The 26,942-nt window shown below is 42.9% G+C and overlaps 1 protein-coding gene across 1 annotated transcript; it reads left to right on the forward strand.

Moving 5' to 3' along the window:
* The first annotated feature begins 12,324 nt into the window (after positions 1-12,324).
* Positions 12,325-26,165, forward strand: SNTN (sentan, cilia apical structure protein). The gene is made up of 4 exons (XM_002915445.3): positions 12,325-12,434; positions 14,888-14,922; positions 20,543-20,682; positions 26,007-26,165. Exons 1-4 carry the CDS (start codon positions 12,325-12,327, stop codon positions 26,163-26,165), a joined length of 444 nt encoding a protein of 147 aa, XP_002915491.1.
* The last annotated feature ends 777 nt before the right edge of the window (positions 26,166-26,942 follow it).

The following is a 26,942-nucleotide window of genomic DNA, read 5'->3' on the forward strand; positions in this document are numbered from 1 at the left end:
TCACCTAAAACCTAGTGCACCACTGTCCAACAGAAATGTCTACGATGATAAAGACATTCAGTATCTGGTATGACCAATATGGTAACCACTAGTCACCTGTGGCTATCAAGTTCTTGAAGTGTGACCAGTATGATTAAGGAACTGAATTTTTACTTTTTGTTAATTTTAGTTGACTTAAACTGAAATTTAAATAGACACATGTAGCTAGTAGCCACTATATTGGGCAATGTTGCTCTCATCACCCCAGATTTTGTGCATAGTTCAAAAGGTGAGAAAGAACACTACTGACTACACAATAAGTATTCCTTTACCACCTGGGAAATGAAGTGCTGGACTCTGATGCCCCCAAAAGGGCTAGCTGGTAACCCAGTAACTTCGTTCTCTGAATTTAATCAAGCTGTACCTATTCTGCACCACCCAAGTGAGGAGGCGCAAAATGGAATCAAAGTGACTCCTGTGTCAGTCGTGCATAGGTTGCTATCCATCAGCCCATAGTCTCACCCAGCTCGCAAGTGTTTCATTTGGCCCACAAGGGGCTTTAGAGTTTGAATTAATGGTCAACATTTAAAATTCTAAAGATTTTTGCATTTCAGACTTCATTAGTAAAGTCAGAAGTCCTGACAACATTTCACCCCTGTAGTAGTTAGCTGGAGCTGTGAGGATTCTTCTCCCTTTAGAGGACACTTACACTCTCCAGGTTGACAAAGTCCCCACAATTCCCTATTGTCTTCCTTCCATCTCCCTTCACTCATTTACCCAATGCCTGGCTGTCCCCAGGAGCCATGTTAGCATCTAATGGCTGCTCCTGGGGCTTTGGCCCATCTCTAGCCATTCCCCTGAGACTTTTCTGATGCATATGTACATACACACACACACACACACACACACACACACACACACACACAGTTTATCCACGAGCCTGACTCTAGTCACACCTTATAGTTCTGTACCTCTGTGCCTTTGCAAATTCTTCTCTCTTAATTGGAATGCCTTTCTCCACCTGGTTAACCCTGACTCCTCTTTTGAAAACCAGCTGAAAGAATACCTCCTCCACGAAGCTGCCTGGACTTCCCCAGGCAGAACGAGCTGCTGGTCCTTTTCAGTGCACTCGGTACCTTCTGCACACTGCTGTCGTCATTTATTTCCCCCAGTCCACTGCTCCAGATAAGCATTTCCTGGAGGGAAAGACTAGTGTCTTACCTTAGTGTCTCTGAACTAGCTAGCACAAGGGAATGAATTCTGAAACCTGAGTCTCTAGCCCAGGCTTCCTACATGGATCATGAGAAACTGCCAAGAGTTTCGCAGTCTGCTGCCTCCTGGGCTTTCATGATGAAAGCTCCTGAGGCCTGCCAGCCCCCGCTTGCCTATTCTCCTCCCTTCACAACCCCAACCCTCACCAAGCCTGTTACACCTGCTGTTTTCTCTGCCTCTAGAAATAGCAGAGAATCTGTAACCATCCTACAGCTATTTATCGCACTAATGACCTGCAAGGCCTTTTAGCCCCTTCTTCGGGAAGGACATCCCCACATCCTGTGGGATTTCCCTGGACATCGAATTTGTTCCCTTGTCCTCCCCATTCACCCATCATCCCTGGTACAAATGCCTTATTTCTGATCTTGACCATAGGTCAACTATCTCTATAGTCTCCAACCTAACACCTCGCCTATTTTCACGCCGCCTTGATCCGTTCTTCACGTAATCCACTCTCCATTTCTAACTCATCTGAAACATTTCCACAACTCCCCATTGGTCTCAGAATAAGCCCCTTACACCATCCATGGCAGCTTCTTGGTCATTGCACTCCAGCCCCAACAGGCTCCTTTCGGCATCTCAAAAGCTGGCACCTATTGTTTCCTCTGCCTGGAAAACTCTTCCCCCAGCACTTGCCATGTCTGACTCTTTCATTATTTAGGACTCAGCTCAAGTATCATCAGAGAAGCCATTCCTGTTCCCCCAACTTAAAGTTTCCCCCACTAAATTGTCACCCCATGCTACTCCATTATGACGTAGCAGATTCCTTTATCTAAATCAATAATTCTCATGCTTGTTTATTGTCTGTCTCTTCCACTGAAGTGTAAGCATCATGAAGGGGGAGACTCTACCTGCACCCCCAAGCCTTGGTACAGTGTCCTCCTATAGCCCCAAGCCCTGTACAGCTGTCTGCTACACAGTTGGCATCCAACCTGTGTTGGTTATTGAATGTCAAATGATGAATGACTCTGTGAATGAATGATGGACAGATGACTGGATGGATGATGGATGGATAGACAGACATATGTCAAAAGCAAGCATCTATTTTAACTCATGCAACTATGAAGAAATAGTTCCAAAATGCGTTCCAGTGCATTCTTTCCAAAAGTAACACTTGTTCTAAATTAGATATTTGGAAAGAAGAAATCTCAGAGTGTACAAAGGGACGGGAATTTTTGCTGATGGATGGTGTCAATGCTAGTCAGGTAGAGGTAACAAAGGTATCCGCTAACTTTTATCTGGGTGTTATTTCAGGTACTCTGTGCTCCCTGAAACTTACAAAGGGCTTAGCAAGTTAAAATTGGTGGTGGGATTTGCTCAAGCAGACTTGCTATGTAACAATTTATCATCATGACAGGTGCTGAGGAGTTCAAGGCAATGTGCTGATGCCTGCTTTCCTAAGTCATGGCTCAGGAGAAAATATATTTTGTTAGGGAAATTAGAATCCTCCAAATAGATTCTTCAGTGTATTAATATCTCTGCTGGACTCAAGATTGGATATTTCTGTTTACAACTTGGTTATCTTTATTTGTATCTGTCCAATTTCAGACATGCTACTAGGAAGACATATTGCCAGCTGTTTTAAATTTTAAAAGAACAATTTTATCAACATGATGTCTTTTTAAACCCATATGCACCTTATGGTGAGAATGCGATCCAAAACAGAGTAAAACAAAAGTGCTAAAAAAATTCCTAAATCTTGCTAGTATTCTGGGCATCCATGTCTCCCAGGTTAAATCACATTCTCCACAAGACAGGAGCACCAGTGGAGACTTATATCACATTGTATTTTACTTCTTCAGTGCAGATTAGTCTCAAACTCTGACACCAGCATAGAAAATGCTTCCACTGGGTTTGAAAAGTCGTGTGCTAGAGACATAAACTGAGAAAAATAAAGATCTGAGTGAAGGCTGAGCACTCCAGTTCCCTGGGGGAAGGCAAGAGTAGATAAGAGTAGACAGAACACAGCAGCAAGGAAAGGACTAATCATCAGGTCAGAGGAGGAGACAGCCCAGAACTCCACCCGGACAATAGTGAAGGCTCACAATACTCCCAATTACCGAGCTAAGCAATGCCACGACCTCTCTGACTTCCAGAAGCTCGGAAAGTGGCTCATTAGAACTCAGGCAGCAGGCACACAGCTCTGAAAGATGCACAACATATAGAGAGGGAGGGAAACCATCAATCTATCATGTGTCCACTGGACACCTGGTGTTATAGTTAGGGATTTATGTCTCCATTTATTCTGTGTGTGGTCCCCTAAAGGACTTAAAACAATCCCGATTCTCATTGAAAATTGTGCATAGGATTTTCTTGAGAAAAAAATTCAGGATTTATAACTAATTCAGATGAAAGTGGTTATAACTGAGGGAAGAAAGAACTGGGCAGATGGGGCAGGAATGGGAAGGAGATGCTTTACTATATGCCTTTTAGATGTTTGGTTGAAAATATGGAAATGTGTTATTTATTCAAAAATAAATTAAAAGTTTTAAGGTACATAGTTAAACACGTTCAGATGACTTTGAAAGCAAGCCTTTTCCCACATAAGCTCCCATTTTGGGAAAATGCAAGCGAGCACTTCCTTGCCAGGATGAACAATTCCTTCAGTCTTTCAGCCAGATCGCTTTAAGCATATTTTGTGGAACTGAGCATTCTCTCCTGATTTCTTCACCCTGTGGGTATTAAAATCCTAAATTAAGAAGCCGTGGATTAACCAAAGACTTCCAGACCCTCTTAGTGGGCAGTGGATTGCTAACAATAACAAAGTCTAAAGTCTTGTTTAATTTCTATGTTAACTGACGAGATAATAAGCATTGATTCTGCATGTATGCATGTGTTGGCCTCGTCACTGCAATTATATGGCATGTTTTATTTATGAGAGAGGCCCCAGATTGCTCCAGTGATCATCAGAACCAGTTCTTCCCTCTCAAATGAGCATCAGAAAAGTCTGTATAATGACAGTCACCAATGGAAAACTGAAGGTTCTCCCTTTCCCCCCCATTACACTGTAGGATAATTTAAGCCCAGACCAATCAAATGTCCAGCATTCTTATTCAGAAATTTAATTTCCACTACATCAGACAGGCGGTAAAATGCTGTAGGCCATCTGCTGGCAGCTCCACTGGGTGGGCCCATGACAAAGCTGCAGTCTTTCCAAGTGGTTTTGCTGATGCCCAGCCAAAGAGAGAAAAAAGGCCTGACAGGGGACCCTCTGCGTTGTCAACAGGTTTGGGCCCTGTGCCTGCTGGCTTCTGGAAAACAGATCTCAAAGAATTGTTTCATTACAAAACAAATCAACAAGTACAGATGTTGCATGAAACATGTAACACAAAAGGGTCATCATAAAGACAAGACATCACAGTGCAGACCATTATGAGACCACAACAGCATGGGCATGCAGAAAGAGAGCAGCAAAATGTAGATAGATAACCTATTAGAGAGAGAGATAAATAACAAATAAACAAACAAGCAAATACTCGACTCAGCAGTCTGTGGAGGCAATGAGTAGGGGCAGGAAGGCAGTGGAGGTCCACGAGTGTCGGTAGTGTGAACAGCAAACAAGAGTGGTGAGGTCATATAAGCTGTGTGCTATCAGACCAGAAAATAGGCTCTTGAGCAAGTCACTAAGCTCTCTGGGCGTGTGCATGAATATACAGCAAGTATTTAAATAAGCTAATGTTTCTAACACTGCAGAAGATCTTTGTTTCCAGAAAGGCAGAGTAGACTTATTTTCCCTAATCCTCCTGCTAAGTATAGCTAAAAAGCCTGGGTGTGACATATAAGAGAGACACAAGTCTAAAGGGGAGAAAAGAAGACAGATCTTCAAGGGACCTTGGAACTCAAACAACAGAGCAGTGAGTTCCCTGGGGTTTCTTTTTGTCTCATGTATATCAGACCAGGTGAGAGGGAAGCCACCCACCCACTCCAAAACACCAAAGGTCACAAACTGAAGAAGTCCCAACAAGAGCCTGCTCTCTCTAGCCAAAAGGATAGGAAAGAGCCTAGCAAAATAGAAAACTTTTAGAAAATAACTGCTCTACTCCAGCTAAACACAATTACAGAGACATTAGAGAGAGAGAGAGAGGGAGTGAGAGCGCGCGCCCGAGCGCGCACCAGCGGGGGGAGGGGCAGACGGAGAGGGAGAAGCAGACTCCCCATGAGCAGGGAGCCCAATGTGATGCAGGAAGTTGATCCCAGGATCCTGGGATCATGACCTGAGCCAAAGGCAGACACTTCACTGACTGAGCCACCCTCGCGCCCTATTTGTCAGTTTTGTTTGGGTGATTATATCCTCACTGATTTTAATAGTTTCAGATCCTAGTGAGTGCTCAATATTCATTTAGGAGATGAATTGCCAGTTCACTTCTCTGTGTGTATCGAAAGGGGCCTCAGCTTTTTTTTTTTTTTTAATTTAAAGGTTTTTTTTTTTTTTTAAGATTTTTTTATTTATTTACGTGACAGAGAGACAGCCAGCGAGAGAGGGAACACAGCAGGGGAGTGGGAGAGGAAGAAGCAGGCTCCCAGCAGAGGAGCCCGATGTGGGACTCATCCCTGAACGCCGGGATCACGCCCTGAGCCGAAGGCAGACGCTTAACGACTGCCACCCAGGCGCCCCTAAAGGTTTTTATTTTTAAGTAATCTCTGCAACCAACGTGGGGCTCGAACTCACAACCCTGACATCAGGAGTCTCATGCTCCTCCGACTGAGCCAGCCGGGAGCCCCAAGTTACTGATACTTCTATGCCCTGTCATTAGGAGAACTACATGAGAAAACACAGCTTTCTTAGGGTATATAAAGAACTCCTACAATCGAACAACAATATTTTTTTTGAATGAGCAAAGGACTGCAATAGACATTTCTCCGAAGAGATAAACTAATGATCAACAGGCACATGAAAAGATGCTCAATATCATTAATCAGTGGGGAAGTGCAAATTAAACCTGCAATGAGATACCACCTCATTAGAATGGCTCCTACCAAAAAGGGGGGGAAAAAACCCAAACAAACAGAAAATAAGCGTTGGCAAGGATGCGGAGAAATAGAAACCCTTGTGCACTGTTGGTGGGAATGTAAAATGGTGCAGCTGCGATGGAAAATAGCATGGCAGGTCCTCAAAAAATTAAAAATAGAATTAACATACGCTCCAAAATGCAATTTCTGGGTATATACCCAAGTGAATTGAAAGCAAGGGCTCATACATATATTTGCACATCCACATTCATAGCAGCACTGTTCACAATAGCCGAAAAGCAGAAGCAGCCCAAGTGTCCACCGACAGATGAATGAATAAACCAAATGTGGCATATCTATACAATGAGGAGAGGAGGAAATGGGCAGGTATTGTTTTAATGGGTAAGAGTTTCACGATGCAAGATGAAAAGAGTTCTAGAGACTGATGGTGGTAATGGTTGTACAAGAGAAGAATGTGAATATAGTTACTGCTACTACTGTACACTTAAAAACCAGTTAATATGGTACATTTTATGTTCTGTGTATTTTACCATATTTTTTAAAAAAATTATACACAACCACAATATAGTAGAGACTCACTGAATGGGGATTACAGCGGTGGAGTATAAAATTTATATTTTGTAAAAACCCTGTGTTCTTGCCTATAATCACAGCTAACAGAAGAGGATTTAGCTATATATGTAGGTCTCATCGCCGTTTACACCAGCTTCCCACTTCGGCAAGATCAATCAGGAGAAAGGGGAAAGTCAGGGAAGGGCCAGGGCTAGTGTCTGCAACAACACTGCCATCTAAAAGTTAGACTGATATTTCCTGGCTGCATAAGATACTGTCTCAGCAAGAAAGAAAGTATCCCGTGTCTCCTTTAACTGCAGAAAAAGAACAGAGCTGGCTATAGAATAACAGAATTAGATTAGGCCTTGAAAAAAAAAATCAATACAAGTTATCCCAATGCTCAGAGCCCATCTTTCTAGTTTATTCAACAGAGTTTGTGGAAACAAAATTGAAGAAGAACTCGGTAAACTAAATTATTCCTCTAAAGTTCCCACTGGAAAGGAAAGGATCATCTTTACGAATAGAACTAAAGACATATTTAGTTGGAGAAGGAACTTCCTAAGGCACATTCTTGCCTCGTGGAAGGAAGAACAGCGCTCAGAGACAAGATCAGAGCTTGGTAGGTCAATGAGCTGAGCAGCATTCTTGCCTCAGCTGTGGACCACAGGGCCGCCTGGTGCTGGAAGACAGGCAATGCCTTCCCTGATCGTGGCCTCAGACTGAGGTGATCCAAGCTGCCTTAACTTCATTCTTCAAGTGAACTCATTTAACAGAGGTTTTAATAAACCTTATGAAGTAAAACATTTTTATGTATGTTTTCCCCCCTGGGACCACCTCCCAAGTCAAGATACAAAACATTTTCCTTATCCACAAAAGTCCCCTCGTGCTGCTTCAAAATCACTCTCTCTTCCAAAGGGTAACCACTGTTCTAACTTCGGCCACCTGAGATTAATTTTCCTTGCTCTTGAACTTCATGTAAATGGAATCATACAGCCTGTGTACTCCTTTTTTGTGTCTGGCTTCTTTATTCAAGACGTGGTTTTGAAGTTTATTCTTGTTTTTGTGTGTATTTGTAGTTTTTTTCTTTTTTATTGATGAGTAGTATTTCAAAGACCATAACCCAACAGCCGGTAAGCATGAAAAGGTACTCAGAATCATTACTCATTGAGGGAATGCAAATTAAAATCACATTATGATACCAGAATGAATAAAGCTTTAAAAAGGCTGCCAATGCCAAGTGTTGGTGAGGATATAGCAAAACTGGAACTCATGTATTATTGGTGGAAGTGTAAAATGGAGTGATCTTTTTTGGAAAAGTATTTGGCAGTTTCTAAGAAAATTGAACATAATTTATTCTATGACCCAGCAACTCTATTCCTAGATATACATCCAAGAGATAATGAGTGCATATGTACACAAAAATACTCATAGAAAAAGGTTCATAGCAGCTTTATTCATAATGGACCCAAAATGGACACAACCCAAATATCCAGATTCATAAACTGTACTATATGCAAATGAAGAGTTTTTGAGGTTCTACTGTGGGTAAAACACACCCTTCCTCCCTGTCCTTTCTTCTCTTAACGGGCATGACACCCTCTTCTTAGGGATTCTATTTCATCCTCAGGTTCCCCTGAGAGCAGGGAGGGAGTGTTGGACACCATATATCTCCCAGGAACACTTATCTGTCCAACTTGCCCTGGCGTATGTCACATCCTAGGTTGTGGGTCCCGTGGTAGTCAACAAAGGTCCAATTTCATAAACATTTCCTGAGCAGGATGCTAGATGCTGAGAGGAAGACACAAAGATAATGAAGATGTAGTCCCTGCCGAGGAGATAGTGGCCGAGAGCATGATTCCTGGAGTCAGAAAGACACGTGCTTGAATCCCAAATCGTATTCGTGGTGTGCTCCTGGGCGAGCCCTGATCTCATCTGTGTAAGTCATCTGCACGATGCAAATGATAATAATAGTGCCACCAGAAGAGCTTTCTAAGAACCGCATGTGAAGTGTACATACTCTCTAAGTCCCACACTTAAGAAGTTTTAAATCAATGCTGTTGACGACAATGATGTTCACCCTCTAGTGAGGAGAAAAGATAAACTGTAAAGAATTACACATTCAAAGCAGATGATCCCAAGTGTTAAAATAGAGGTAACATGCGCTTTGGAGAAATAGAAAGGAGAGGCTAATTTGGGCTAGAACATTCTAGTAAGATTTCTCTAAGACTTATAGAGAGCTGGGTTTCAGCTGAGGAAACAAGAACCACAGCTCAAATTTTAACGATCAAAGAGTGCAATGAGAGGCAACAGGATATAATAAAAAGAGCATTAAGCTTGAGACCGTACAGTCTTACATTTGAATCTAGGCTCACTCATTTATTAGCCAAAGGATTTTGAACAAGTCACTTAACACCTCCAAGCTTCCATTTCGCCATCTGTAAATGATGGCAATTCCTATGTCTAGTGGTTGTTGAGGAGCAAAGGAAATATTTATCAAATACCTAGCACACCACCAGTGACTCCAAACACACGTTTTCACAATCACATTAACTGAGTGAGACACTCAGAGTCCACACACACATCTTCTTGGGGTGAGGCTGGTAGTTCTTTTCAAAAAGGGAACGTCATAAGCACCCTGGTGGCATTTGCCGACAGCAATGCATCTCATGGTGATTATAAAACACTTAGGAAATCCATCAGTCCTTTCAGCCAGGAAAATGCACACATACATAGACATTTTTACATACTTCAAGAGATTCTGAGACTCTCCAAAATAATTCACGGAGCCACCGAGCTTCCAGAGCCCCCAGGGACCTAGCACCAAAAAAAGCATAAGCCGAACGGTCAAAGGCAAGTGTCTTAGAACCTCACTCCTACAATCTGCTATTTAAGATTGGCAGAAGAAGCAGCAGGGCAGGGAACCAAGGTGGGAGAGCCAGTCTGTGAGCAAACACTCTCCTTTGATTACATTTTTTCTCACTCAAATAGTTTACCAAACCTCAGCATCATTAGCACCCTGCAGAGTGTGCACTCACTCAGCCTGCCAGCTCACATGCAAGAGCCCCAGGGTAGCTACCTTGGGGAGGGGTCTTGTGGGCGGATCCGTAAGTCCGCACAGCATCATTTCTCAAGCCTGTGTGGCAAGCCACACCTTTCCTTTCCCCAAACAGACACCTACCTCAATACACTCATGTGTCACCCTTATATTGCCAAAGGGCCAGACTGATAGATTTTTTTAAATGTTTTTTTCCAGATAGTTCGGCTGCGTGTGTAAACAGCCTAAATGTGCCATGACATTATGAGATACTGGATTAGGGAAAAATTATGTATCCTCACCTGACTGTCGACAGATGCTGCTATGTCTTTTTGAGAATGCCATTGGTGATTTGGTCTTCTTCCCCCTCCCTCTGTTTTCCCCTTCCCCTTGTTCCTCCACTCCTCCTCCTTCTTTCTCCTCTTCTTCTCCTTTAGCTTCATTATGCTGTTTCTTGCCCATGTGTTTGCCCCTCTCTCCTAGTCCATTCTCGGCCCTCCTCTAAGCTCCAGGAGGCTAATTTCTACGGACTCCACCTCCAAGGCTGCCTTGCTGCACCGGCCAGAGATCAGCATGTGGGTACTTCTTTCCCACTCTCTCCCTGCTTTGCTGATGTCTAAGCCATGGCCGCCTCCCTTCAACCACAGCACTGTAAAGTGGCCTTTGCTATAAGAATCCACGTGTCACTGGGCTCCATAATACGATTTCTTCTCCTTGCCCCTTTCAGGACTAAGGATGCTAGCAGTCTATTATTGTTGCTAGACTCTGGGTGCCTCAACATCCATGCTTAAGTTTCCTACCCCACCCACTGAGTAATCCTTTCGTGGGTGTCCCTGATGCCATCTAACTTAGATTCTGCAACCCACCAGGACTCTGATGACAACGTCATCTCCAAGGTTATCTTCTCTAGGACTATTATTTGTTGGCTGTCCTCATGTATCACAGTGTTGACTATTTCACCAAAGTTAACTCACTCAGCCTTCACAATAACTCCATGAGGAAGGTATTATGTTGCAGATGAAAAAATATACCCAGCAGTTTTAAAGATCTTATTTCAGACACAATCAGTAAGTGGCAGAGTCAGAATTCCAACTTAGACCTTTCTACCTGTAGAGCCTCTTTTTAACCACTACCAACAGTTCTCCAAAACGGTCCATGTCAGAATCATCTGGAATGTGTGTTACAGATCCAGATTCTGGGAAACCTACCCAGAGCCCTCTGTGAGGAACCAGCTCTAGGTTTGAACTTGGCAGTGAGATTGGCTCAGGGTTATCACCTTATCCACAAGAGATAACTGCACAGGCTAACTGACAACCTATGGGAGGGGCTGGCATTAAAACTCTGACCAGGATGGCAATAGTAATTAGCAAGGCCAATCAAATTCTGTCTTTCCCCGGTTTAAATGAAAAATGCTAAGGGAATTAGTCAGGGGGTAGAGGGAGGAGAGAAAAGAAAACCCATAAAGGGAAGCAAGCAATGAGAGAGTGACATGGCCATATGGTTCACATTGACCAGTGATGCAGTAATAAGATAGCAGTGTTCTGGAGCCAACTTGAAGCCTGGACAATGGCTATTCTTGGCTTCCATTGAGATCTATCTCCTCTCACCCATCAACTCACCAGTGATCTAAGTAATTGTTGGTCAAGTAAATGTTGGTTCATTCCCTGAACCAGACTTATCTGAGTTGATACATGCCCTGGTTTTTACAGAAAGAACTCTAAGCTGACACAAGAGAAGTAGCCTTCCCACCAGGCTTCCTGCACTTATACTGTCCACTTCTATAAACTGTTACTCACATTGAAGCCAGAGTGACTTTTCCAAAAAGTAAATCTAACTTTATTACCCTCTTTGCTTAAAATCCACAAATGCTTTCCCATTCTGTTGACATGGAGTGAAAATGCCCTACTGTGGCCTACAAGCTTCTGCATGGTCTTACCCACCATGCCTCCTCTTCCTTCTCAGGTGGAGCTTCACTCCCCATCAGCCTCTCTGGTCCAGACACATTGGCCTTTACCTTCAGTCCCTCCTAATCACCACACTCCCTCCTGCCCCTGAGATTAGTACAAGCTATTCCTTCTGCCCACGATGTGGATCCTTTGACACTGCATTTACTTAACTCCTACTCATCATCAAACATCACTTCCCCAGGGATGCCTCCCTGATCTCCCTGACACCAATCTCATAGCGTCCCCTTGCATGGTACTGTTCATGGGTATGACTTTTTTCAGATGATCACTTAATTACTATCTGTCTTTCCCACTAAGCTCTCTATGATCAGGGCCCATGTCTGATTTTGCTCACTGTTGTGTCTCCAGCACCTTGTAGAGTGCCTGGCCTACAGCAGGCACTCAAATGTTTGCTGACTGCATGAATGGTTTAATGTCCACATACAATAACACTAGCAGAAAGCTCTCCTAAAAGTGCTTTACATAGTTGTCATGGAGTGAACGACAACAGTAACAGTGGGCAAGTGACTGTTGCTTAGGAAGGACCAACACACAACAGGCAACCAGAGTATGTGTGGCTGTATGCACAGTAGCCGGGACCCGGAACTCCACTTGGAAGGGGACCCCAGTCTTTCTGCAGCCCCAACATCTACTTTAGCACCTAGGAAAATGCCCAAAAGGTCAGTGGCACGTGGATGGCTCTCCTTTACTGAGTTTCATTTAAGCTTGCAGGTGCATTTCCAAAGAGTTCATGTCAACTTGATGGTCAAGATATTGCAACTTTGGTGCTTGGTACCCACCCCAATCCAGCTTTAAGTTAAATTGGAGAAACAAAGGGAACAAATGGGAGGCTTTAATTGCAAACTGAAAAGATGATATAATTAACACAAATATCTTTGATTGCCTCTTGAGAAACATTCATAAATCAAAATTAGCAAGGATTTTAACTGCACAACAAATTCTTTTAGACTATCCATGACAGAGGGAAACTGTTTCATATCATTCGAAGTGTCAAATTATAGCTAATAAATTAAAAATATTCTTTCTCATGTAATTTTATTTAGGAGATGTACTGTAGCTCAAAAAAACTTTCTTGAACACTTAACAAGTGCTAGGTAGTACTGTAATAGGTGAGGGGTGGAAGGTTTTGAGATAAATTGCATACCTCTTGCTCTCAAAGGCTTCACAGACTAATGGAGATTACGGCAAGAGAATATAACACAGCCAAAAAAAAAAAAAAAAAAAAAAAAGAAANACACAAGCCATATTGCAGGTACACTATATGCAAAGTGAAAAGGTAGTGCATTGTATAAAGAAGATAATAATGGAGCAGAGTTTCTAGAAAATCAAGGAAAACTCACCAAGAAGACCATAAAAGATCTAAAATATCATAGAGTCCTTGGGGTGCCTGGGTGGTACAATTGGTTGAGTGTCTAATGTTTAGTTTTGGCTCAGGTCGTGATCTCAGGGTCGTGAGACTGAACCCTGCAGGGAGCCCTGTGTGGAGCCCCACACTCAGTTTGGAGTCTGCTTCAGACTCTCCCTCCCTCTCCCTCTGCCCCTCCCCTGCTCTCCCTTTCTCTCAAATAAAAATAAATAAATCTTTTAAAAAATATCATGGAGTTCAGCATACTAATTTCACAAATAAGAAAAATGAGCCCCCCTCCCCAAGGTGATGAGGTCTTGATTAGTTAATGCAGAATTCAGATCTTGAACCCAAAAGTTTCCATTAAGGATTTGTCAAAGATGTCACCAAGTACTATTGTTCTTACTGGCATTCTCAAAAACCATTCCAGCCATTGTGGGTTGAAATATCAAGCAAATTTGATCTGCAGTTTGTAAGGGAATGAGGTACATCTTCCTGCCTCCCATCTGGCCCCTGATCCAATCTCTTTTCATATATCAGGTGAAATAACTTCCCCAAATGCAAATCTGACCATGCCATTGCTCTTTATTGAATTCCCTCTTTAAAATCTGTTTTCTGTACTAGACTTTAAGCCCTAGGAGTGCAGGAACATGTTTCTCGGTCACGGATGCATCCCCCCGCCCAGCTCAGTACCTAGAGTCTCAGGTAGGCTAAGCTACTGGAACAAATAAATAAATTTCAAATCCTTAGTGTTTTATGACACAAAAGTTATTGTTCTTTTCTTTTTTGTGTGACAGTCTGGAGCCAGGGTTCCAGGTCTGTGGCAGATTTACTCCATGTAGCCATGTAGGGGCCGGGGATGGTGGTGATGCTTGTGGTTTTAACATGTGGCTTCGCAAGTGTCCTGGATAATGTCTATGTTAGTCAGATGGAAGTGGGAAAGACAGAGAAGAGCTTACATGGAAGATGACCACACCTTTCTGCTCCTTTTCCATTGGAAGGACTTCAGTCCTGTAGTGACATAAATGCAAGAAAGACTAGGATATGGGCTAGACACACTCGAACACTTCTTTACTACGTGGCAAGGAGCAAAAGGGGCTTGAAAGACAGATGACTGCTCCACTAGAGGGTTCACTGAAGGTTTACTGAAAATAAATTAATTTTTAAATCATTGTATTGCGGGGCGCCTGGGTGGCACAGCAGTTAAGCGTCTGCCTTCGGCTCAGGGCATGATCCTGGCATTATGGGATCGAGCCCCACATCAGGCTCTTCTGTTATGAGCCTGCTTCTTCCTCTTCCACTCCCCCTGCTTGTGTTCCCTCTCTCACTGGCTATCTCTATCTCTGTCGAATAAATAAATAAAATCTTAAAATAAATAAATAAATAAATAAATAAATCATTGTATTGCTTTAATTTTTTTAAAGATTTGTTAATTAATTAGTTGATTAATTAATAGCATGTGCAAAAGTGCTTTACTTTATTTTTTAAAGATTTTTTAATTAATTAATTGACTAATTAATAGCACATGCAAGCAGAGAGAGGGGCAGAAGGAGAGGGAGACAAAGAATCCCGAGCTGACTCTGCACTGAGTGCAGAGCCCAACACAGGGCTTGACCTCATGACCCTGAGATCATGACCTGAGCCAAAATCCAAAGTCCCACCATTAACAGACTGAGCCAGCCAGGTGACCCTGTATTGCTTGACTTTAGATGCAGAAATAAACACCCAAGCTCCCAAATCATGATTTTTCTTTCATTTTGTTGGCAGCATTTCAATCTCGAAACAACTGGCTTCAATAAAAGGTAAGACATGGGGTGACTGTGACTGCGATGTACGTATTTCTCCTCTGCCGTGAGAGCACACAAGGAATTAAAAACAACAGGACATCAAAGAATGCCAGAGATGTGAGAGAACTTGTGGATACATCATCAAATATTCATCATGTTCTTTTTAAAGATTTGAGAACTAAGGTCCAGTGATAGGAATGAGTTTGCCCAAACTTAGCCCATGTGAGGCCAAGCTAAGATGAAAATATGGATCCTCTGATTCCTAATTCAGGGTGCTGCCCACCCTCTCTAGGGGCAGCCTCCCCAGTACATCCAGAGCAAGACCATCAATACCCAACTCATGAATGGTCATTGGACTCAGGACACAATCAACCCCTGACTGCCTCTGTGGGTGGAGTGAAAACACAGTGTGGCCACCTCACAAAACGTAAATATATGCCTTCAAAATTCAATTTTATAGGGAAAATATTTTTAAAGCTAACAATATGGCCATGGAAAGAACCATATAAGAAAAAAAAAACCCATATACTTGGATCATTATCTAATTCCCAAATCTGTGGCTTTAAAATGTTTACAGAATAAGAAGCACAGATCGATATTTACTATTTGTTCTTCCTCCTAGACGGCTGGCCAATGCCTCCAAAGGAGACTCTGTATTTTTACTTAAATAGTGTCCATCATGATGAAACTATTATTTTATAGTATCACAATAAGAAACCCATGATTTCTGTTTTAAAATTTACACAATTTTGGATGCTTTTGATAATGTCCCACTACATGGCTAATACACCTTATCCCTTCTAGGAGGTTGAGGGGGGTTGTAAGTCTCTCCATCACCCTCACTGCCCCTGAAAACACACACACACACACACACACACACACACACACACACACACACACACAATTCCTAGCACCAGACTCCTTACATTGGACTGCTGGGCCACATTTATTCCCATGCCTTAAAAAAAACACAGGATGAACATGGCTCATCTTCCCAGAATGTGCTTTATTCAATGGAAAGTAGTTTTAAATGTTATCCATTGAAATAAGATGTGGATGGAGCATGGAATAGAGGTCAGTATGAACCCCCATTTCCTCTGCTGGCTGCTTAGGCCTGTGCCCTTGATCTCTTAAGGGTGGGAATAGAGGATGAGGACATATTTGCCACTAGCATCCAAAGAGTTTTGTAGCAGGGAAGTTTGAGAAGTGCTAGCATGTTGGGGAAACTACTGACCTAGAGAGAAAAGAACAGAGACCTGGTGTTTAGTCCTGCCACATACTACAGGTGTGAACCTGGACAAACTGCTTCTCTCTGACGGGTCTTCACTTCTCCATTTGCAAAAATAACTAATATTAGGAAAATTTCTAAAACAAGGTGATTCTGACACCTTACCACACTGAGAATTGGTTTCTATTACACTGGAATGTCAGGAACTCCCTAGATCTAACGTTTGGAGCTGAGTGCCACATTCCAGGGCAGGTGAGGGGAAAGAGGCAGACGATGGTTACGACGTTCCACTCAGCTCCGTTCAACACACATACACCGAGGCCTACAACCCTCCAGGGCCTGGGAACAAGCATAGAGATAAATGACATGTAGTAACTGCCCTCGGGAGCAAGTCTAGAGCTGCTCTGTCCAGGACAGCAGCCACCAGCCACATGCAGATGTTGAGCATTGAAATGCGCTGTAAGTATAATCGGTAAGTCAGACTTTAGAGACTTAGGAGAAAAAAGTATAGCATATCTCAATAATTTGCTTAGACTGATCACATGTTGAAATATTTCTGATACACTGGGTTAAATAGAATGTCATGAAAATGATTTTGTATGTTTCATTTCACCCTTTTAACGTGGCTACCAGAAAGATTCAATTATCATTATGGCTCACATGACATTTCTTTTGGACAGCTCTGGTCTCGAAGGAAATTTAGACAGATCAACTGCGTTTTAGTGTGAGGGTTATGATAAGTTTACGTTCAGGGAAGGAGAGAGACACAAAGGAGGGACCCATTGCCCAATCTGGGGGTTTGGGAAAGGTCCTACAGAATACACTGCCTGAAAAACACTACAGAAAGGCAGCGTGCATCATGGTGAGGGACCAGACTGGCTGTGTGACCTTGAGCAAGCTACTGACCTTTGCAAGCCTCAGTTTCCTTATCTATTCCTACATCGATATGCAGGAACCCACCTCTGAGGGCTGGTGTATGAGTTAGTGAGTCAAATCCCATGCATCCCAGGGAGGAATAGCTAGCTAGCATGCAGAATCCTAGCCCCATAATCCTTCACTACAATTGTCTTCCAGAATGCAAGCACCAAATTAAGAAATGCCTTCTTGATACTGCTCACTGTTCCATCCCCAAAACTAGGACAGAGCCTGGCAGTAAGTATTTGCCAAAAAATACTTGTTGGAAGAACAGAGTAAGGGACTACACACAGTTAGTATTATTAAACCATGAAAAGTGAGGTAGGAAATAGCAGGAGAGGTAGACATGAAGTGCCCGCTTTAACACCCTCTCTCACACGCCTCTTCCAGAAGCAAGAAAGCTGATAAGACGCCAAAAGATAAACATCGACCCCTTGGGTTTTTAATAGTACTTAGCCCTTTACAATATGCTTTCACATATTTGCTCACAACTCTGTGAGGCAGACAGGGCAGGTATTAAAAGGCAACATGGTGAGTTTATTAAGGGAAGAAACCAACCATAAAAACAGGAAACCAAAACATCTCTCAAAGTATCGTGAGTGTTGGTAGGAAAACCAGAGCACCTGTTATCTTTTATTTGTAATATTTGCTAGCTCAGTTTTTACCATGAACATACACTATTTCATAGTCACAGGGAAAAGGACTGCTGGGCTTAAAAAAATGGTGGAGAAGGAAGAGGAGTTGGCTCGTCCAGATGGAGTCCCCATCTAGAATGCAGACGGACCTGAACTTCCTTGTGGGGGCTGGACAATATCTGGATTCCACAGCCTCCGTGGAGATGGCCTTACAAAGAGATACTCCAAAGTGGCAGGTCTTTCTATGGTCTTTGAAGTCAGACAAACTTTGAAATCCTTCATCTGCCACTTCTGAGCAACATGACCTTAAAACTCTTAATCTCTCCATGTGTCAATTTCCAGTATGTAAAATTGAGACACAAATAGTACCTACCTCTATGGGTTTTACTAAGCATTAAATAAGATTATGCTTGGAAAGCATCTGGCACAGAGTAAACAAGGAAGGTGTCTGTCATTATTTGCAAGCTCACTCCTGGCTTGCAAATATACCCCTTCCTCACCAGAGAGGAGGAGCCTGGAGAGCAAGAGGCTACTGTCCCCCATGACCCAGTAGAGGAGCTCATACTAAAGCCTTCCCAAATTATTCTTGATTATTAATTAATAAATCAACTGGCCAAAATTATAGAAGGAATATTTACCGTTTAAGGAATTAAGATATTACCTCTAAGCAATTTGCTTCTTAAAGAGAGAATATTCTTCAGCTACTTAAATTCAAGGTTACCACCTTATAGCATCCCACCACCTCACACACACAAGCCAGAAGAATATGCTCATTTCCTGGGACCTCGATGAGCAGCAACGGGTTGGGTAATTGAGGAGAATCTCAATTCTAACTGTGAGTTTCAGGGATGTGGCAGAGACGAAGGGAAGAGGTGATTAAGGATGGGGAGAGAAAGAGGTAAAAATCAGATCCAAAGAAGCAGGGAATGTTCTGAGGCTAGATGGAGGGCCGGCCACCAGACAAGCAGACACAAGTGGGAAAGGTCAGGTACAAGCCATCGGAAGTGAGACTGGGAATCAGAAACTCGGGAGGAAATCAGGCAGTAAGAAGCTGAGGACACAGGCTTAGCAGACATTCATCCAACAAATATGTGAAGCCCCTACAATGGGCCAGGCATTATTCTAAATAACACAGGTTCCAAAGAACCCAAGATAGAGGAAAAAAAAAAAGAAAGAAAGAAATCTCTATCTTCAAGAGGCTTATTTCTTCCACACGGATTCAAATTCAAGCTCTGCCACCACTCACTAGGAGCGTGTCCTTCCATCCTTTCTTCACCTATAAAGTGTATGATGATGGAGATACATACTGTTCCTGAACTGGAAAAGTCAACATAGCAAAGATATCAGTTCCCCTCAAATTTCTCTTAAGGCTTACAGCAAGTCCCATAGAGACCCAGAAAGGAAAAGGGCCTAGAAGAGCCAAAATTATTTTGAAAAAGAAGGAAGTGGGGAGCTCACTGTCCCCCATGTTATATTTTACTCTGTGGCTATGGGAATCAAAACAGTGTGTTGCTGACAGAGGGTCAGATGCACAGATGAATTGAACAGAATAGGGAAGCCAGAGACTGACCCACACAAAGATGCCCAACTGATTTTTGACAAAGATGCAGAAGGATTTGGCGAAGGAAGGTTAGTATTTTCCACAACTGATGCCGAAGCAATTGGTCATCCACGTTAAAAAGAAAATGAACCTCCGCCTAAGTCTCATACCTGCTACAAAAAAAGGAACTCAAAATGGATCATGCATTTAAATGTAGGCCATAAAATTATAAAACTTTTCATTTTATGTAGGATGAATCTTCCATAAGAGGAAGAATTGGTTATAACATCTGGTTGTGTCACCTCTGGGTGCTGAGTGCCTTAGGAAAATGTCAGAAGGATAGTAAGTGCTCAATACAAAAGTTCTGTTTTTCTGTCTGATCATCATTCTTTGTATCCACGATCGTTGCACATCACCCGGGCTAAAAGCTGTAAGATTTTATTTTTCTTTCCTTTTCTTCTTCTTCATTCATTAAACGGCATATACAAGCACCTACTGTGTAGCAGGAATTTGTGCCACTGGGAATACCGCGAGAAAGGCAGGCAGGATCCCTGGTCTCATGGAACTTGCATTTTAATTGAGAAGAAAGACCATTAAAAATGCAATAACTGTAATATGTGAGAAGTTCTACAATACAGGATGTGCTGGGGCCTAAGAGGATAGAGAACAAATGAGTTTTCTCCACTGTACCTCGTGCAGTTCTCAGTGTTCACTGGGTGCTATCCAGGGGAAAGGAATGAGTTAGCACCACCCTTTCGAGGAATTTAAACCAGAGAAACCAGCTGGGAAATCACTATGTCTGAGGCTGAGTCAAAGGGGGGTCCCTTACCCATCATGATATCAAAGAGCTTGCTTTGGATGCCATCCTCCTTTATCCCACTGACATGAGGTGATGCTTTGATTGACAAAGAACACAAATTCCACAAGAGCAGGACTTTGTCTTATTCAATGTGGCACCCTCAATGCCAGAGACTGAACCTAGCACATAGTAGATACCCCTTGAATATTTTACAGGTCAGAAAACCAACACTGACAGAGGTGAGGTGCTTCCCAAGGTCACATGACAAACAGGTGGGAAATCTCATCCTAATTCTACTAATTCTTATTGCTCCTGAAGAAACTCTTGTTTCCTTTATTTAAAGATCTAGGCCCAGATATCCCTACCTCCCACCCAGAGAGAGGGCAAAAAATTCAAGGACAGGGCCACACTGACATACATCTTCCAACCCTGTGTCCCCTGGTTCCCTTGGAAAACAGAACCCCATGTCTGGGGAGGAGTCATTCCTAATCTAGACTACGTCATTTCTTCCCTCACAGAACTCAAGAAGGGCTCAGATCTGGAAAAAGCCATTGCCACTCTCGCTCTGATTTTCAGAAACTCTTCTGACCCTGATGGTAAACTTGGAAAAGCTACTGCCAAAAATCTGCTCCAAACCCAATTTAGGAATTTCACAGAGGTGAGTGAATTAACAGGTATGAAGAAACAGGGGCCACGCCCTAATGGTGGGTCCAAAGAGCCAACAATCATGTTGTTTTATTCAACGAATGTTTAATGAATATGTACTATATGCCAGGAAGTGAGCTGAGCACTGGAGTTAAGACAATGGACAAGCTAACAATCCAGCCGAGCAGAGAGACATGCTTAAAAAGTAATTAGAAATATTCAAGGGGCGCCTGAGTGGCACAGCGGTTAAGCGTCTGCCTTCGGCTCAGGGCGTGATCCCGGCATTATGGGTTCGAGCCCCACATCAGGCTCCTATGCTATGAGCCTGCTTCTTCCTCTTCCACTCCCCCTGCTTGTGTTCCCTCTCTCGCTGGCTGTCTCTATCTCTGTCAAATAAATAAATAAAATCTTTAAAAAAAAAATAAATAAAAATTAAAAAAAAGAAATATTCAAATAACCATGAAACAGTAGAACATACACGGAAAGAGTAAAACAGAAGGATCATCTTGGGGCAGCTGATCAAAGAAGCACTCCTGGAAAATAAAGGTATAGCTGACATCTGAAGAATGAGCAAGAGTTAGTAATGCAAGGGAGGTGGGTGGGGGCTGAGAATGATAGCATTGCAAGCAAAGGGAATGGTATATGCAAAGCTGGTAAGGCGGGTCAAAGACCTGGGAGGGCTGGGAAATAGTTGGTAAGAAGGGAAAGGAAAGTAAGAAGCACTAGGAGATAAGGCTGAGGAGGTAGACAGAAGCCAAATTATAGAGGCACAGTCTGAGGGGAGGAGGAAGCCAGGCATGGTCTCTAAGTCCAGGACTCAGAAGTTACACCACCTGCAGATGGAATTTGGGGAGGGACAAAGAGAGAGTGTGAGGAAGCATCCAAACCAAGGACAATGATGGTTGGGACTAAGGTGGTGAACAGCAGAGACATCTGGAAGTTGGAATGAACGGGATCTGATAACTGATTGGCTGTAGGGTTGAAGGACAGGAGGAGCAAATGATGATACCCGACTTTCCAACTTTGGGAAGAAGTGGGTGGTGGCCTTATTCCCACAGAAGACAAAGATTGGAGAATAAGCATATTTGAAGTGAGGTGGGGTTTGGGGGGAGACGTGATGAGTTCCATTAGAATGTGTCAGTTTTAAGAAGTCCATGAAACATGCCAGAGGAGAAAGAGAGCAACAGGACATATGACTTGGGAGGTCAGAATAAAGATTTGTGTTGGCAATTAAGAAGTCAGAGTTAGCAGTAGATAAAGAGTCACTGACCTAAATTATGTACAGGCATACTCCCCAACCTTTAGTCACTTGAATACCACCTTCAGTATTTTTCCCGTATCTGCCGACAGCCTGTGTGATAATTTACTTAGAACTTTTTTCTTTAACTCTCTACTTAAATAAATTTATAGGAATACTTTAGCACTACTGTAAATGTTAATTCAGTGGGTAGAAGTGGAAGGTAGTAAAAGAATAGATGACTTTTAATTTGTATTTAATATTTATTCCTGCATCACCTAAAACTGTATTACATTCTACAAGCATACTTTGGGAAATGCTGGCCTAGGGGAAGTGTGTAAAACGAAAAGAAGGGCTCATGCAGTCTAAACCACCAATATTTATTGGTAGGCAGAGTAAGAGAAAACTTAAAAGAAAGCAGTCTCTAAGATTCTATGTGTGTCCTGAGATATTAAAAATATATGTATTATCATTCCATTAAAATATAAATGTATGGGCTTTTGTATATGACAGTTATATCAAAAATGTCATCCACTGGGGGGAAGCTGGGTCAAAGAGACAACTTCCTGTGAATCTTTGATTATTTCAAAAGACTGTGTGAGAAGTCAACCTTGGTTTTGGATCCACGAATAAGTGATTTTCTAAAAACCCAATTTCATTGAAACAGAGACTAGAATGGTGGTTGCCAGGGGCTGCGGGGCAGGGGAGAAGTGCAGTGATATAGGTCAAAGGGCACACGTGATCAATTACAAGAAGAATAAGTATCATTTGTATTATTCCTCGAATTTTTTTTTTAAGATTTTATTTATTCATTCGACAGAGATAGAGACAGCCAGCGAGAGAGGGAACACAAGCAGGGGGAGTGGGAGAGGAAGAAGCAGGCCCATAGTGGAGGAGCCTGATGTGGGGCTCGATCCCATAACCCCGGGATCACACCCTGAGCCGAAGGCAGACGCTTAACCGCGGTGCCACCCAGGCGCCCCTATTCCTTGAATTTTTTTTTTAAAGAAAGACTTTTCAGCCAGAATTATCAGGCAGAATTTGACAAGTGGTAAAACGTTCTAGGGAGTCTTTAAGGAAGGCGTGGCTGAGTAAATCCTATAACATTTGCCTACATCAGAGGCCTAAAGAAATGACAAATTCCATAGAGAAAAAGGCCTCCTAACTGGCGGCTGGGCAAATCCTCAGAGAGTTTCAACAAGCATGAAAATGAGCACCTAGCAGAGGGTCATCCTGATGTACAGCTGTCCCCCCTGAGGTGTGTGGATAGTTCCCGCCCGTGGATGCCTGAACCCAGGACAGAACGGAACCTTCTACAGACTGCCCTTCCCTATGCACTGGGCCTATGATAAAGTTTCACTTATAAATTAGGCACAGTAAGAGAGTCACAATACAATAATACAACAGAACAGTTCTAACAATTTGCTCTAGTAAAATACATGTGAATGTGGTCTTTCAAAATACCCTGCTGGGTACTCACCCTTCTTGTGACCACGTGCGATGATAAAACGCCACGTGACTGAGACGAAGGGAGGTGAGCGACGTGAGCCCTGTGACCTCAAGCGAGGCTTCCATTGACCTCCTGACGATTGGTCAGAGGCAGAATGGTCGCTCAGGGATTGCAGTTAACGCCGGGACCTGAAACTACGCGAGATCTCCGATAAGGGGAGGGGTGCTGCTGTAATTCATCACCCTGTCTGAGAACAGCCGAGGGAAACGTTAAAGCCAAACCCTTTGGAGAGGCACCCTGAACGTTGGGTCCCTCAGGGTAGGATACCCTCGAGAAAGGCAGCCAATTCCTGGATCTCCCGGCCTCCTACGCAGTCCTGCCCTCTGCTCCACATGAGAGGCACCGGAAAGCAGAAACCACATTTCAGGGGACCACAGGGGACTCAGGGGCATTCTCGGTATTAATAGCAACAAGCTTTACCTCACAGGGCAAACGTGCAGAGCAATGTCAGAATGCTGCCTTCGACCCAGCACGCTCTGTGAGATTCCTTAAGGCAGGCAGGAGCCCCCGACTCCGTGGCTAAAGATGGCAGCCCCATGGTTCCTAACTGGGCTTTCTCCGGCATCCCCATGTGGAATTCTCTGGTAAACGGAGAGCGATCTTTTGGCTGAGGCCTGGGTTCTGAGGGGAATATGTCCTTTCTTATGAGCCTAACATAATTTGGGGGGGATCTGGGCCCTCAATAGTCAGTCAGATATAGTAAAACTGGGCATTTAAATGCACTGTTAAGAAGATACAAAAAGAAGGGGCTCCTGGGTGGCTCAGTTGGTTAAGCTTGGGCTCTTGAATTTGGGTCAGGTCCTGATCTCACGGCTTGTGAAATCGAGCCCCTCCAGGGGCTCCCTGATCAGCAAGAGTCGGCTTGGATATTTTCGCCCTCTGCCCCTCTCCCACTCATGGGGGGGGGGCGGTGCGTGTGTCTATGCACACGTGCTCGGGCTCTCTCTGTCTCTCTCTCAAATAAATAAATCAATCAAATAAATAAATAAATCTTTTTTAAAAAATGAAAGAAAGAAAAAAAAGAAAAAGCATACAAAACAAGATGGCTGGTCAGGCCCCAAGAAGTCTGGACCTGGGTCAGCTCAGGTGCTCCTCCAATATGCAGAAAAAAAGAGAGATCTGGAACACTGGAGTCGCTCAGACCATTAAGCCTCCAACTGTGGCTCAGGTCGTGATCTCAGGGTGCTGGGATCGAGCCCTGTGGTGGGTCCATGCTCAGTGGGGCGTCTGCTTGAAGATTCTCTCCCTCTCCCCCTGCTCCTGCTTGCTTTCTCTCCCTCCCTCTGTCCCTCAAATAAATTTAAAAGAGGAAAAAGGAGACATGTACAGCCATGTCTGGCTGTAGTGTGCCATTCCACCAGTAATCCTGTCTCTGCCTTGGATCTGACCCTTTCAACATAGCACTGAACTGTCTTGAAACGAGGCAGGGGAAGCTCCTTCCACCCTCACTGTTAGGTGTGACCTCCTGAGAGAAACAAGAGCTTAGAAAAACAAGAATGGTCTAGGCTGTAAGAGGAATGTATCATCATTCCTAAAGGGCCTTAGTCATTGCTGTGATGGCTTTTTACATCTAGCACATGGGTGAGCATTTGGGGTTGAACTAAATGCAAACATAGCTCAGAATAACAGAGAATCGAATGACCTTAATGTTTTTAATGCCACTTGGGAAAATAGGCTCCCAAGCTGTGGTTGGAACCTAAAAACCCTCTCCGTGTATGTACTACTCCTATGTTTTCTTTCAATCTGTTTATGAGGGCTGTGGACTTGGGGGTGATTTATGATCAAACTAAATGCTGAACAGTTTTCCAAAGCACAGACTTTATATTAGTGTTTATTTCATATTTCTGGACAATTTTATTGTTCAGTGCAACATAGAATGAATACTTCCCATAACAGAGATTATATTTTAAAAAAGCAAAGAGATTATATTTTAAAATTCTGAAAAGGTAATGTACCTGAGTTTCTAGAGAGGCAGATAGCTTAGCGGTTAAGAGTGTGGGCTCCAGAGGCGCCTGGGTGGTGCAGTCGTTGGGCGTCTGCCTTAGGCTCAGGGTGTGATCCCGGCGTTATGGGATCGAGCCCCACATCAGGCTCTTCCGCTATGAGCCTGCTTCTTCCTCTATGAGCCTGCTTCTTCCTCTCCCACTCCCCCTGCTTGTGTTCCCTCTCTTGCTGGCTGTCTCTATCTCTGTCAAATAAATAAATAGATAAATCTTTAGGAAAAAAAAAAAAAGAGTGTGGGCTCCAGGGTCAGAAAGCCAAGACTACGTTAAGCTTGGCTCCATACCAATAGCTGCCTAGGTGGGGGCAAGTTACATAACTCTCACTGACTCTCTGGTGCTTATCCATAAAGTGGGGAAAATAATAGAATATGCAGTAAGGTCACCATGGAAATTCAGTGAAATAACCCATGAAAAGATTTAACACAGCCCTCAACTAGTAGCACTGGTAGCAACTTAACATGATATTGTTAATAGCATGTCATAAAATGTTACAGCAACATGTTAATAACATGTTTCTTATTGCTTGTTATCTGTAAAACAGATGTAGCAAAATGAATTTGGTTTTCACTTATTCTTTATTCTCACAGGGACAAGAAACCAAACCCAAATACAAGGACCTTCTTTCTGAACTCGACGAGCACACTGAAAATAAGCTTGATTTTGAGGATTTCATGATTTTGCTCTTAAGCATCGCCATAATTTCAGATTTGCTACAAAATATATGGAGTGTAAAAATCATGAATTAAATAGCTTTAAATACGCAGTTAGACAAAATAATGGCAGTAGACAGTGTTAAATGTTTAAAGATTTTTTCCATTTTATTTTTAATTAATTGAGCCTCCTGATAATGAATCTGGAATTGCCTGGGATGGTTCTGATTGCTAATATTTAGATCCAATGTAACTCCAAAAGTATACGCATACTCTTCAGGATGTTTGAATAGTGTAGTGTCTGGGTGCTTTACAATCGGAGAGATTTGATAACCCTGAATATCAAATTACTTTTGCTTAGTCAATAGTGACTTAGAACACTTTCCTTATAGTCATTGACTTATTCATTCATTCATTCATTAAGTGATGTTTGTTGAGCCTGTACTTGATGGTACTGCTGAAGATACAGTAATGAACTAGCTATATAACCTATGCCCTCAGACATGCCTGCAGAGAAGTCTAGCAGAAGAGGTGGACATTTAACGGTGTATTAGTCAATTGCATATACAGTATAACTCTAACTATGATAAGGGCTTCAGGATACTAAAAGAGTTTTTCACCTGACATGGGCTCAAAGGTCAAAGAAACTTTGACACTCTGCAAAAGGCAAAACTACCCAGACGGGAGAGAGATCAGTGGTTTCCAGAACTGTGGGTGGGAAGTGAAGTTGTTCGTAAATGGGCATGAAGGAACTTTTAGGGGGGATGGCAATGCTTTATATCTTGATTGTTGTGGTTACATGACTGCACACATTTGTCAAACTCTTTGAAATGTACAATAAAAAGGATGAATTTTGCTGTATGTGAATTATAC

The sequence above is a fragment of the Ailuropoda melanoleuca genome, chromosome 4, assembly GCF_002007445.2.
Source record: "Ailuropoda melanoleuca isolate Jingjing chromosome 4, ASM200744v2, whole genome shotgun sequence".
In the NCBI taxonomy this organism is placed as follows: Eukaryota; Metazoa; Chordata; class Mammalia; order Carnivora; family Ursidae; genus Ailuropoda; species Ailuropoda melanoleuca.

Excerpts from the sequence above, each read along its gene's own strand:
- SNTN (XM_002915445.3), top strand. The coding sequence starts at position 12,325 with ATGTGTGGCTGTATGCACAGTAGCCGGGACCCGGAACTCCACTTGGAA. Across the intron at positions 14,923-20,542 it reads ACAACTGGCTTCAATAAAAG|AACTCAAGAAGGGCTCAGAT; the intron begins GTAAGACATGGG and ends CTTCCCTCACAG. Across the intron at positions 20,683-26,006 it reads AATTTAGGAATTTCACAGAG|GGACAAGAAACCAAACCCAA; the intron begins GTGAGTGAATTA and ends TTATTCTCACAG.